At 60.2% G+C, this 13,314-nt stretch overlaps 2 protein-coding genes across 2 annotated transcripts; one reads left to right on the top strand and one right to left on the bottom strand.

Annotated features, from left to right (window-relative positions):
- Positions 1-547: 547 nt before the first annotated feature.
- On the bottom strand, positions 548-3,150 carry LOC308578127 (PHD finger protein 1-like; the record flags this gene model as incomplete). The annotated part of the gene is made up of 8 exons (XM_081178390.1): positions 548-670; positions 766-861; positions 971-1,119; positions 1,208-1,293; positions 1,393-1,488; positions 1,900-1,981; positions 2,079-2,302; positions 2,961-3,150. The coding sequence occupies 8 exons, from the start codon at positions 3,148-3,150 to the stop codon at positions 598-600; spliced, it is 996 nt and encodes a 331-aa protein (XP_081034516.1). The 3' UTR covers positions 548-597.
- Positions 3,151-3,698: 548 nt separating this feature from the next.
- LOC308578253 (carboxy-terminal kinesin 2-like) lies at positions 3,699-11,907 on the top strand. The gene is made up of 17 exons (XM_081178498.1): positions 3,699-3,743; positions 3,865-4,002; positions 4,157-4,271; positions 4,354-4,419; positions 5,554-5,595; positions 5,699-5,915; positions 6,007-6,205; positions 7,023-7,169; positions 7,249-7,380; positions 8,032-8,148; positions 8,598-8,771; positions 9,179-9,346; positions 10,518-10,656; positions 10,836-10,975; positions 11,306-11,379; positions 11,571-11,646; positions 11,825-11,907. Exons 1-17 carry the CDS (start codon positions 3,726-3,728, stop codon positions 11,864-11,866), a joined length of 2,004 nt encoding a protein of 667 aa, XP_081034624.1. The 5' UTR covers positions 3,699-3,725; the 3' UTR covers positions 11,867-11,907.
- Positions 11,908-13,314: the final 1,407 nt, after the last annotated feature.

Genomic DNA, 13,314 nt, shown 5'->3' with positions numbered 1-13,314 from the left:
GTTCAGACCGCTGAGTCATGCTGACCCAGCTTTATTCGCATTAAAGAAACAGCGGCCGTTTTAGCCGTGACACGTCCACCCTGCGGGGGGGGGGCAGGCGGGAATCCCTCAGCGCAGCCAGCGCAGCCCCCCACCCTCCCGGCCCCCCACTCCCGCCCGGTGCCTCCTGGCCCTTGAGGTGGCGGCTTCCTTCGCTCTGGCGCCAAAACCTCCTTCCCCCTTCTGCTCTCTCTTCGCTTTCCAGATCAGCTGCTGAATTCTGACCGACTTATTCTAAGTGTCCCAATTATCCCAAGCGGAGTATTAGGAAATCAAGTGAGAAGCAGGAAGCTGTTAATTAAAGGGCCCAAGTGGATCCGGATACACTCCAGATGTGGGGTTGTTGTTTTTTTAAGGACCCACCTTCCTTTGGCTCTCTTTAAGCTGCTTTTATATGGAATCACAGTTGGCAGGTACCCCGAGGGTCATCCAGTCCAGCCCCCCAAGATGCAGGGACGTCCTGCCCAACGGGGGCCCCGATCCCGTGACCGAGTCTGGGGCCAGGCCGCTGCATTGCTTTCTTGTGCTCATGCCCCCCTGCCGCCCCAAAGCGCCCCCTCACCATCTCAGGGGGAGACGCCGGACGCTCTCTGGGCCTCCCGTGCAGACGCAGCACTCAAAGACGTAGAACCTGCCGGGTGGAGCCGGGTGTGTGGGGGGTCAGTCACAAGATGCCCTCGCCCTCTGACCCCCACCCTCCCCCCCCCACCCAGGGCTGCCCCTCACCTGTCCCCGTAGAGCAGCGGCTTGCTGAGGCACTGGGTGCAGGCCTCGTGGAACCACTGGGCGCAGCCGCGGCACTGCAGCATCTTCAGGTTCCACCTGAGGCAGAGGGAGAGAGGGGGCCGGTCAGCTGAGCGCCCCCCTCCGGTTCCAGAGGCGCCCTCCCTCCTCCCCACAAGCCCCCCTCTTCCGGGGGGGGCAGACTCACTCTCCGGGGCCCCCGCAGTAGCAGTAGCACTGCTGGCGGTTGGCGAGGTGCTCAGCGTCCCACTCCAGGGTCTTCAGCTGGTAGGGCAGGACCAGTTTCATGCCCAGCATGGCCTTGGCGTAGGGCCCCTTCTTGAGGGCGCCGCCCCGCTGCAGAAGGAGGAAAGCCGTGGGGCAGAGTCAGTGCGCGGGGCTGGGACAGAGGACCTCGGGGGGGGGCAGAGGAGACCACACTTACCTTGGTGGCCACAGCAAAGACACACTGCCGGCACGTCCAGGCCCCATCGCTCTGCACCCGGGGCAGGTGGCATTCCTGGTGGTAGGCTGCGGGGGGGGGGGAGAGGAAGGAGGGTCATCAGTGGGGCAGTGGGGGGGAGAACGGGGAACCAGGGGCAGCTTGTGGGGCTCCTTTGGCGGACTCACCGTGGCTGCATTTCTCACACCGCACCAGCCGGTTGTCTGGGCTCACGGCCTCCGAGTGGCACACGCAGCAGGACTGCTCCTCCCCAGGCACAGCCGCTAGGAGAAAAGGCAGGGGGGGCGTGAGGGGCCAGTCCCCCCCCCCAGGGCAGCTGGGTTCCTGCCCCAAGAGCCTCAGGAGCAAGATAGACTGCCTCTGGAGGTGGAGGCTCCATCGGGAGATAAGAAGTGTCTTCTGGATGGGATCCTCTGATCCAGCCCCCCCGCCTCACCCTGGGGAGCCAGGGAATGCCCCCCCCCAAAAAAGCGGCTTCCAGGAACCGGCCCTTCAGAACCACTGATATCTCGGCAGTGGGAGGGAGTTCCACAGGTGAACTCTGCACTGGGGTCATCCCTACAGAACAAGGCGGGGGGTGGGGGGTGGGGAGCAGCCAGGCCTGCAGGGGGCGGAGACTGGGGGGGGACCCCAAAGTGGGGGGGTGGGGGTGGGGGGCTTCACTGCCCACTGACCTGGGTTGATGTCCTTCCAGAGCACGAGGAACTGGGAGTCGTCCTCAAACTGCACCAGGCACACCTGCCGGAGGGGGTCCACCTGCGGGGGGGGCGGAGGGGGTGAGCAGAGACCCCCAGCCGGGGGGGGACGGGGGCGGACCCCCCTGCCCCCCCCGAGGGGAGGGGCAGCCACTGACCTTCTTGATGGTGCCCAGGTAGAGGAGGCCGTCGGTCCAGCGCGCCAGGACATCCTGGCCCTCCCAGAAGCGGGGCCAGCCGGGCGAGGGGGGCGCCCCTCCGCTGCCGGCCGCCGGCCGCTTCCAGGGCCCCGAGGTCAGGCGGGCGCTGGTCCGGGTCAGGCGGGCCGAGGCGGGGGAGGGGCGGGGGGCGCCCCCTTGCCGGCTCCGCTCTGGGGGTCCCTCTCGCCGCGGGGGGGGCGGGGGGTCTCAGGGGCGGCGGAGCGGGACCCTCGGCGGCTCCAGCCTCCCGCCGAGGGCCAGTGACACAGCAGCCGGAGCGGGGGGCCGCCAGGGGGGATGCCGAGGGCCGGGCGGCCCAGCCCCCCCCCCAGCGCCCCCACCCGGGCCCGCCACGCCCCCGCCGGGCTGGGGGGGGCAGCGGGGGAAAGACCGTGGCAGCGCCCGGGGGTCCCCCCAATGCCAGGACCCCCCGGCCCCCCTCCAAGGGGATCGCCCCGCTGCAGCGTCCCTGTGTGCCCCCCCCTGCCTCAGGCCCCCCCCCGATCCCCCTTCATGGGGGGGAGGGGAAAGGGGCCAGGGTCACTCGGGGTCCCCCCCCTCCAGGCCCCGCCCCACCTGCGCAGAGGGGCAGGCGGGTGTTCAACGGGGGAAGCTGCTGCCCCGGTGGCCAAGGCGCGCTCCGCCGGCCTCCCCCGGGGGGCCCCTCCCGTTTGTTTATTGATCTCCCTAGACATTGATCTCTCTCCCCCTAGATCTCCCTGGCCCCGCCCCTCCGGCGCAGGCCCCGCCCCCGCCCGCCCCCCCGCCCGCTCCCTGCGCGCCGCGGCCGTTGCCAGGGAGGGGCGGGGCCGCCTGCGGCACGCGCGCGCGCGCACTCACGCTCGCCCTCCCGCCGACGCTCCTTCCGGCGGAGGCGGGCTCGCGGCGCGCGTGCGCAGTGCGTCCTCCGCTCGGGCCGTGCGCCAAGGAGGGACTTGGGGGCGGAGCCGTGGGCGTAAGACGAAGAGGGCGGGTCCGGCCCGCGCGACGGGCGGCGCGGATTGGTCTCCTCCTCTCGCCGCCTGGCCATTGGCTGCCGGGCGGCGCCGCGGAGGAGGACGGGAGCTGTCCGTTTAAATCGACGGCGTTTGGGTCGGAGAGGGAGACGGAGGGCGAGGCGGAGGAGCCGGAGGGGCGCCGGTGAGGCCTCGGGGCGCGGGCAGAGGGCAGAGGGGCCCCTTCCTCGGGCGGGAGGGAGGGGGGACCAGCCAAGCCCCAGCAGATCGGGGGGAGGCGGCCTGAGGCCCGCGGGCGGATCCGGCCCCCGTCGCCTTCTCCCTCCGGCCCGCGGAGGGCCCGGCAATCAGCGCCCTTGGACATGCGCAGAAGGTGTCCTTTCCTTGAAAAGGCATCTCTGGCTTCTTTGCGGGGCAGAGGAATTCGCTCTCTTCCCCCCCCTCCCCGTGTAGTCCGGCCCCCCCAGGGCCTGCGGGACAGCGGACCGGCCCCCTGCGGGAAAGGGTTGCTGCCTCCCGGCCCAGAGGCAGCCTATCTCGGTGCTGGGGGCCATTTGGACTAGCCGGGCCTCCTTTGACCTTGCAGGCTGGGCTTCATTTCCTTACTGGCCTCCCACTGGCTTCTCCCCGAAGGCCTTGCCTGGAGCTGATGGATGGTCCACCTCCCGTGAGTCCCTTTCGGGGGCCGGGGGGGCGCCTCTCTCTTGCCTGCCTCGGCCTTCGACTCCCCCCCCCCTCCACCCTGCTTCTGAGATGCTTCATTAAATGAACTCAGCGGCCTTCCTCAGTTGCCACTCCGGGAGCAGAAGATGAACTCTGAGGGGAAAAGTTTCCTGCTGCCGAAAGGCCCCTCCCGGCTCCCTGTGTCTGCGCTGCACCTCAAGCGCCCGGCCAGCGATGAGAATGAGCCCCCCAAGGTGGACCGGGTGAGTTCCCAAGCCCCTCCCTTCTGCAGCATGGGGGGGGGTGCGAATGGGGCGTTGCCATTTCCAGCAGAGAGGGACGTGGAATAGGACCGGTGAGGGGGCATCCAGCCTGGCCCTGGAGAATAACAAGCGGCTGCCCTTTCCTTCCTCCCAGAAACGGGCTCGGGCTCCCCTGGACCCTACCAAGCAGGGAGGACCTGTGACAGCAGCCCCCTCCGTTCCGAAGCCTCCGCCAGCGGCCCCTGCGCTCCGAGGCCACCGCCAGGCCGGTAAGCTCAGGTCGGGGGGGGGGGGCGGGGCAGAACCTGGGGAGCCCTTCTGGACTTTGCTGTAACACCGCTTTCTTGGCAGGGGGGCGCCGCCGCTCGAGCACTCGGACCCGGGGGACTGCGGGTGTGGCAGGGCCGTCCACCACAGGTAGGCAGCGGGCTGCAGAAGCGTCCCTGTTAAGGGTGCCATATCGTACCTGTAAGGAATTGATCATTTAGAGGAGCAGCACCCATCGTGTTATTTTTCAAAAATATTATAAATATTGTTGTATTGATTTCCATTACAGTGGTACCTTGCTTCTCAAACGGCTTAGTTGTTGAACAAATTGGCTCCTGAACGCTGGAAACTTGGAAGTAAGCTTTCCAGTTTGCGAACGTTTTTTAGAAGCTGAACATCCGACACAGCTTCCGAATGAGTGCAGGATGCTCCTGCAGCCAGTCGGAAGCCGTCCCTTGGTTTGCGAATGGTTTCTGGAGTCTTGGACTCCAGGAACGGATGAAGTTTGAGAACCAAGCCACCTCTGTATAAAAAACAATGGCATTGCATAGCTAACCTATGGAACTTCCTCCCACAGGAGGTAGTGATAGCTACTAACTTGGATGGCTTTACAAGAGGATTAAACAGATGCACATCCGAGAGGGCAATCAGTGGCTACTAGCCGTGATGTCTGTGCTCTGCTTCTATGGCTGGAGGCAGAAATTCTTCTGGATACCTGTTGCTGGAAGCCACAAAGGGGGAGAGGGCTCTTGGACTTGAATCCTGCTCTCTGGTTTCCCACAGGAAACTGTTTGGCCACTGAGAACAGGATGCTGGGCTAGACAGGCCCCCTTGGGCCTGATCCAGTTATGTTCTTACAACACCAGGCAGCTATCTTTGCTGGACTCTTTTTGGCACCTGCTGAAGCCATTTTAGTTTTTTCAAGCTGATTCAGATGTGTAGAATGTGGGTTCCCCGTAATCCTGCATCTGGTGCCCCTTTAACTTGTGTGCATTCAGTGTAGGAAACAATATAAAAAGTTTGGAGAGGGGCTGGGGAAAATGCTCTGGCAATCCTGCCCACCATTAAATCCAGCATATTTCAGCTATACGTGATTTTGACTTTAGGCGCAATCCGTGGAAGGGAACCCCCACATATGTTGCTTTAATCTGTCTTGAGTTCCTTGCTGATTTTATGTTTTGAAGTATTACTATTGTTTGGAGATGTTTCATGAAGCAACGGAGGGGAGACAGGGTCCCCTTGGGAATCCTTTCACTGCTTCATGTCTCGTTCCTTGTTTCCCAGCAGGATCCCGTCGGACGGTGGCTGCGGCAGCCCCTAAGCCAGGTAAGGCCTAGAGAAGGGAGGGAGGTGCCCCCCCCCCGTGCCATCCTTGAGCCGCCACCGGGACCCTCACACTGTCCTCTCTCTCTCCCTCTCCCCTTGGCAGCCGCTGCTCCTGCCGCTGCTGGCGGGGGTGAGAAGAAGCGGGCCCCCTGGGACTTGAAGGGGCAAGTGAGCGACTTGCGGGCCAAAGGGGGGACCTACAAGGAGAAGGCCCAGGGGCTGGCCGGGGAGAATGAGGCCCTGAGGCATCAGCTGAGCCAGCTGGAGGGGGAGCTGAAGCAGGCGACGGCCCGCAACCAGCAGCTGGAGGGGCAGAACAGGTGAGCGAGCAGCAGCCTGAGAAGGGCATGGCGGGCTCCGTCTGCTCCTCCTGCAGCAGGACCTGACCTCTGCCCTACCCTCTCTTGGCAGTGCCCTGGCCTTGGAGCTGCAGACCTGCCAAGCGCAGGCCACAGAGAGCCGGCAGAGGGTGGAGCAGCTGGTGAAGCAGGAGCAGCAGCTGGAGGAGACCGTCAAGAGCCAGAGCCAGACGATCCAGGAGCTGGAAACCGCTGGCCGCAAAGCCAGGGAGGCCAAGGAGGATTTGGCTGCCCAGCTGGAGGCCAGAGAGGTGAGGGGGGGGGCTGGGGACCCTTCCACCCGCCCTTGAATGGTGATTGGAATCCCAAGGTGAGGCGAGGAATCCTTGGGACTAGCCAACATCCGCTTGTGACGCCTGCATTCCAGCGGGTTGGACTAGATGTCCCGTAGGTACCCTTCTGATTCCACAATGCCAGACTCAAGATCACAGTTAAGGGTCCTCAGCCCCAGAAAAGAGAGCTAGATACCTTAAAAAATGTTTTTTTAAAAAAATTATTAAATATTTTCAACATATAATACAAACCAAACTAGTTTTAAAAAAGATAATAAGATGAGAGAAAGATGTTGCAAACACTCTTGGAAAACAAGAATTTTTTAATAAAAGATAATAAGAAATACAGAAAAAAGCAATAAAAGGTGGGAAGATAAGGAGAAAAAGCAAGAAAATAAATAAAAATCACAACAGTAATAGTAATAATCGCAATAAAACACAAAATTTTATGTGTCTAGCCCTCTATCATAATTATATCTTAATCTTCAATCCCCCCCATACAGAGAAGTGTATCCCTCTCGGCTCTCGCTGGAAGCGCTTCCCTTCTCCTCAGCCTCACACCCTGTTTCTCACACAAGTCCCTTTTCTATCCATCGCAAGAGGGCCCTAGATATCTGTCTGGGGGAAGTGCTAACCTCTGCTGTGTCTGTTCCTGCTGGTGCTTTTCCTTTCCCAGCTGAGGAAGCCTGCATTTGCCGCCTCCTCCCTGAATTGTTGCCTGGCTGAGAGGGCGGGTGGGCGGCTCTGGGTTTGAGGTGGCCCGTCCCTCACTGGCCCTGGGGTTTCTCTGACGCAGGCGGAACTGCGCCTGGCGCAGGAGAGCCTGGCCCGGCGGGCGCAGGAGAATGAGGCGCTGGCAGCACACAAGGCCCAGCTGGAGCAGAAGCAGCACGAGTCGGAGATGGAGCGGCGCTCCCTGCACAACGCCGTCCAGGAGCTGAAGGTGGGCCGGTGGTGGTGGGGGGCTGGCACTGGGGGACCCTTTGTGGGGCTGGGTGCTGACGACTCCCCGCTCCCTCCAGGGCAACATCCGTGTCTTCTGCCGCGTGCGCCCCCTGCTGAGCAGCGAGAAGGAGGCCCAGAAACAGGGGGTGAGCCACCTCCGCTTCCCGCCAGACAACAGCAAGAGCCTGGTCTTATCCAAGGCGGAGGAGGTCAGTCTGGGGGTGGGGGGACAAGGCGGTTGTCGAAGTCTTGGTGGCATCTTGGGCTGTCACAGTTGCCAGGGGATGTCAGGAAGTCTCCACCTGCCGCAAAGCCTGCCGAGAGCCAGTGTGGGGTAGTGCTTAAGAGCGGTGGCCTCGTAATCTGGGGAACCGGGTTCGCATCTCCGCTCCTCCACATGCAGCTGCTGGGTGACCTTGGGCCAGTCACACTTCTTGAAGTCTCTCAGCCCCACTCACCTCATAGAGTGTTTGTTGTGGGGGAGGAAGGGAAAGGAGAACGTTAGCCACTTTGAGACTCCTTTGGGTAATGATAAAGCGGGATATCAAATCCAAACTCTTCTTCTTCTTCAAATAAGCCAGTGTTGTTCCTGCAATGACCTTTGCAGGAGCAGGAGAAACCCAAATGTTGATGGCCGGCCCAAGGCCAACAGACCCAATGCCAGCTGGAGGATATGTGTGTGTGTGCGAGAGAGAGCATTGTGGCCCCGGGAGAGCTGGCCAAGGGGGAACGCGGCCCCTGTCACCACTTACTCGGTAGAGGCTCATAATCTCAGAGTTGTGGGTTCAAGTCTTGCTTGGGGGTGGACTAGATGAGCCTCGTGGGTCTTCCAACTCTGCAATTCTTTGATTCTCTGCCAGTCCCACGTTGGTCGGGAGCGAAAAGAGGACATTGTCTATGAGTTCAACTTTGACCAGGTCTTCCCTCCGTCCAGCTCCCAGGAGGAGGTCTTTGAGGAGATCTCTCTGCTTGTGCAGGTAAGGAAAAGCATGTTATTCTGTCAACCACCCTGAAGAGCACATAAATCAATCAAATAAATATATAGAATAAATACATTAAGGGGGGAAGCGGCCCAGTTCTTCTAGTTTGTTATTATGTTGAGCATGGTACAGTCGTATCTTGGCCCTCAAACACCTTGGTACTCGTACACTTTGGCCCCTGAACGCTGAAAACCTGGAAGTAAGTGTTCCAACTCCCCAACATTCTTTGGCAGCCTTAGTTTTTGAACGGACTCGGTTCGACAACCAAGGTGCCACTGTATGATGATGATGATCGTGAGGATGATTCCCTGGCTGATTTGGCTGGTTTGTCCTGTGAGTCGTGGCTGAAGGATGGTCTGGAAATTCCACATAGGGCGGCTCTCCCCCTCCGGGGGCAGGTGGGGTCTGGTGGACGCCAGCCTGACGGCTTCCCTTCCTCCCCGCAGTCGGCCTTGGACGGCTACCACGTCTGCATCTTTGCCTACGGGCAGACGGGGAGCGGCAAGACGTACACCATGGAGGGCCCCGACTGCCAGGACCCTTCCACGGCCGGCATGATCCCCCGCGCAGTGCAGCAGATCTTCAGGAAAGCCCGGGAGATGGAGGCCAAAGGCTGGAAGGTGGGGGCAGAGAGGGAAAGCGGATGCAGGTGTCCAAAGGGGGTGGAGACCCCCGCTGCATTCACTCGCCATGCTGCAATTGCCAGGGGGGTTTCGCACTGGGCTTGGGAGCTCCCAGAGAGGGCGCTGGTGAGAGAGGGCTGCCTCCTTCACCCTCACCCACCCCACAGGATGGTGAGACCGCCAGTGTTTTTCTGCAGGGCCTTCCGTTCAGCCTCACAAGATCCCCTGAACACCCGAGGGCTGGCCTGTCTGAACTCCTGGGCCTCACCTTTGGAAGCCTCCTCTTGGAATAGCCATGCCAGTTGGTCCCCGAGTCTGAGCTGGGAGCGATGTGCTGGCTGGGCACGCGCCACCCCAGCCGCCTTCCCTGGTCTGATCCTGCCCCTCTGCCTGTCTCCTCCCAGTACCATTTCACTGCCAACTTCCTGGAGATCTACAATGAGTCTCTGCGGGACCTGCTGGTGTTGCGCCCTGAGCAGGGCTCTGAGCTGGAGATCCGGCGAGTGAGCCAATGCACGGAGGAGCTGCACGTTCCCAACCTCTGCTACGTCCCCGTTGCTTCGGAGCAAGAGGTACCGCGGTGGGGGGGGGCAGCTGTCTGTCTGGGATTTTCCTGGGGGGTTCCAGCGGTGCAGGGGGTCGGGTAGATGACCCTTGGGGGTCCCCTTCCAACACTACTCTTCTCCCGCTCTCTGCACTGTGTCCGGCCACCAGCCTGCTTGCAAGGGGTGGAGGAGAGGCAGAAGCCAGAGAACCAGCCCCATTGTGACCCGTTTTAGGGCCTTGGTCTGGGGACAAGGCAGCCAGAGTGTGTCTGCATCCAAAGCCTCTGAGGGGAGGAGCAGAGGGAGGAATCTGGGGTTGGGCTAGATGACCCTGGGGGCTCCCCTCCGACTGTGCCGTTCTCTGAGAGGCTTCTGCATGAAGGCCTGAGCCATCCTGCCTGTCTGGAGAGCTCAGATCACCTGGGTCTTGGCCCCTCGGCTCCTTATGGGGCTTCTGCCTGCCCTAGAGTTCCCAGAGGAAGAACTCCCCCCCCCCCATGCTTCCCTTTCTATTTGCAGGCAATGGTAGAAACTCCAGTGTAGAGGCTAGGCACCAAGCGGCTCCTTAAACCAAGCTTAAACTCACCCAAATGGGATGTCTCGTTGCCATTTTGGGGCCAGGCGTTCTAAAGTCTTATTTTTCAAATGATGGCCTGACTGACTGACTGATTCTCAGTTAAACATCTGGCCAGTTCAGATGACCACCTTGAGCTGGGATTGGGGCAGTCCACATATCTTGGCCTATTCCAACTTCTCTTTCTTAACTGTACATTCAGAATATAAGAATATTCTTTGCAGCTGAGCGTGGGGCAGTGGGGGCAGCGGGGGAGTGAAGTCAGGTGAGAACAAGGAGCTGCCATTGTTCACTGCTCCTGCTCAGGCTGCTGAGAGAAACCGTTTTGGTTCCTGATACTCATTCTGATTGTGTAACGGATAGAATTCTATAGGACGAGGTCCTCGTGTGTGGAAAGAGTCTTGCTCCGAGGATTCCCAGGCTTCCCCTCCAGGCGGTGATGTCCAACGCCATCGGGCGCCCGGGCATCTCAGTCTGGTCGCAAGTAGCCAATAGCCGGGGGGGGGGGAATGTGCCCGGCTAGCCTCTTCACGCTGTTTGCCTGGGGCTGGCTAGGGCCAGAGGATCTCTGGGGTCCCTTCCGACCGCCATTCTCCGCCTCCTGCCCCCCGCTTGCCCCTTCAGGTCCTGAAGCTGCTCCAGAGAGCCAAAGCCAACCGCTCGGTGGCCAAGACGAATCTCAACGAGCGCTCTTCCCGCAGCCACAGCCTCTTCCAGCTGCGCATCGAGGGCCACAACCCCAACCGGGAGCTGCACACCTCCTGTGAGTGTGGCCGGCCCCACGACCCCCTTCGCCGGAGGCCTCTGTCCCTGCCCTGGCCCAGAGGCGCTCCCTTGCTCTCCCTCCTCTTCTAGGCCAGGCCCTCTGTGGGTCCCTGGTCCCCAGCACCCCCCCCTTCTCCCTCCACCCTCACCCCTCCTTTGTCCCCCCCCCCCCCGCAGCCGTGCTGAGCTTGGTGGACCTGGCTGGCAGTGAGCGCCTGGACAGGTCCCTCTCCACCGGCGACCGCCTCAAGGAGACCCAGGCCATCAACAGCAGCCTCTCCAACCTGGGCCTGGTCATCACCGCCCTCAGCAACAAGGTAGGCGGGAGAGGGGGGTCGCGTGTGCCTCCGGGGGGGGGGGAGTCCTGGCCAGCCATGGGGCAGCCCTTTGCAGCCCCACAGCCCGCCTCCCGCAGTGCGCTGGTCTTCTGCGAGGGTGAGGATGTGGCGTCCAGCACTGTCTCACGTGTGGGGTGCCCACCTATCGGGGGCTCTAGAGCTGTGATTCCTTCCAACTCTACAATTCAATCGGGAATGGGACAGCCTCATGATGCTGGCGGAACCGGCCTGCCCTAAGTGGGGAGGAGGGTCCCCACACATTTCCCCCTCCTGCACCCATCCTTGTCCGCTTCCTTTGCCCCCTTGCAGGAGGCCCATGTGCCCTACCGGAACAGCAAGCTGACCTACCTCCTCCAGAACTCCTTAGGCGGCAATTCCAAGATGTGAGTCGGCAAGGAGGGAGTTGATGGCTCCCCCTCCCCTTTGAGGCCTGGTCTGCGCTGTCCTGCCAGGAACGCAGGGGGTTGGGCTAGATGACCCCTTTCAACCCAGAGGTCTCTGACAGGGGGGCCATGCACCCCCCTTGAGGCAGCCTCTGTTTCTCCTCACCCTCTCCTCTGGCCTTTCCCCCCAGGCTGATGTTTGTTAACATCTCGCCCTCGGAGGAGAACTTTGCCGAGTCCCTCAATTCCCTTCGCTTTGCCAGAAAGGTAAGTGGCTGCAGCATCCGGCTGGGGGGGGGCGGGGGTGTCCCTTTCTCTGGGCTGCTTGCAGAATCTCCTCTGCGGAAGGGGCATCCTGACCGCAGCTGGATGGAGGAGGTGGCGGCAGCAGCAGCTGTGGGGACCAGTTTCTGGCCCCCCAAATCTGCCCGGTCTTGCCTTGCAGGTCAATGACTGTGTCATTGGCACAGCATCAAAGCGGAAGTGAGGGCGGCGGAGGCGGCTGGTCTTTCTGCGTCTCGGATAGCGACTCCCATTCTTACTCTTTTGTCTTCTAAAGTCATGATACTTTTTTTGTAATAAATGTTTATATTTCTGCATTTATATTCTGAAATTTTCTTCTTCCACTGCTGAATTTGGCTTTTTCTGCTGTCTTCCTCCGGTGAGCTGCGTGCCCAGGCTCCACTTCAGGGCGTCTCCTCCCTCTCAAGCCTCCCTGCCCTTTCGTTGGCAGCAGTGCAGTGGCCTGTGTGGTGTAGTGGTTAAGAGCAGTGGACTCGTAATCTGGGGAACCGGGTTCATGTCTCCGCTCCTCCACATGCAGCTGCTGGGTGACCTTGGGCCAGTCACCCTTCTCTGAAGTCTCTCAGCCCCACTCACCTCACAGAGGGTTTCTGGTGGGGGAGGAAGGGAAAGGAGATTGTTAGCCACTTTGCGACTCCTTCTGGTAGTGATAAAGCAGGATATCAAATCCAAACTCCTCCTCTTCCTCCCCCTCTTCTTCTTCTTCTTCTTCTTCTTCTTCTTCTTCTTCTTCTTCTTCTTCTTCTTCTTCTTCAGGGGTAAGGGAAATAGGTGGCTTGAGCTTGAGTTTGGCCCTTCTGGAAAGGATCCTGTGGCAACGGGAGGACTTTAACTGTGGCTGAGGCAGGAAAGCCTTGTAGGTAACCGTAAGACCCTTGTGGTCAGAGGAGGCTTCAAGGGCTCTCAGCAACCAACTCTTGCATGATGTGGCTTTGCTAGCAAGGCCAAAACATGCAGAAATGGCCCGCCAGGAAAGATGGGCTACTCCTGTTGAACTCCTTCCTGCAAAAAGCTGCCACAGCACCTCGCCAGAGACTCCTGAACAGGCTATTATGTTCTTATGTACGAAGAGATAAAAGTTTAGCTGTGTTTCAGAGGAGAAAAACATGCTGGTTGTGTCAGGGCTTGTTTGTGAGTTGGGGGGTTCATCCAAGCAAAAATACACACCATAGTAACAAACAACATACTGTTACGGAAGAATCTAGGTGGGAGGCTGCTCAGTCCCCCAACCGGTCGGGCAGAGCCAGAATAAAGGAGGAGTCCAGCCACCAACCGGAGCAAATAGCTGTAGACCAAAGTTTATTGCGCAACAGGGTCAAAGAGGAATTTGGAACCCCGAGGATGGGGTGGCGACTTTTTAAAACTTTCCCACCATATCCCAGAATACAGTTCAAAGGGGAGGGGTTAACCTTGGCAAACATGTCCAGACAAGTCCTTGGTACAACATCAGCATAAGCAGACATGTCAGGGCAAGACCCAGGTGTTAGATTAGCATAGGCAAACACTTCTGAAGTCCCACCACCCAAAGTAAAACAGAACTTCCTTTGCATGTCTGGCCCCTTGGCAAGTTTGAGGATGGGATTAGGCTCTCCTTGGTATGTAGCCTTTTTAATCCATGGGTAGGAAAAATTG

This window comes from Podarcis bocagei (genome assembly GCF_964188305.1).
Source record: "Podarcis bocagei genome assembly, chromosome: W".
NCBI lineage: Eukaryota > Metazoa > Chordata > Lepidosauria > Squamata > Lacertidae > Podarcis > Podarcis bocagei.
Note: the sequence above shows the minus strand (reverse complement) of the source record. Positions and strands in the feature narration are given on the sequence as shown.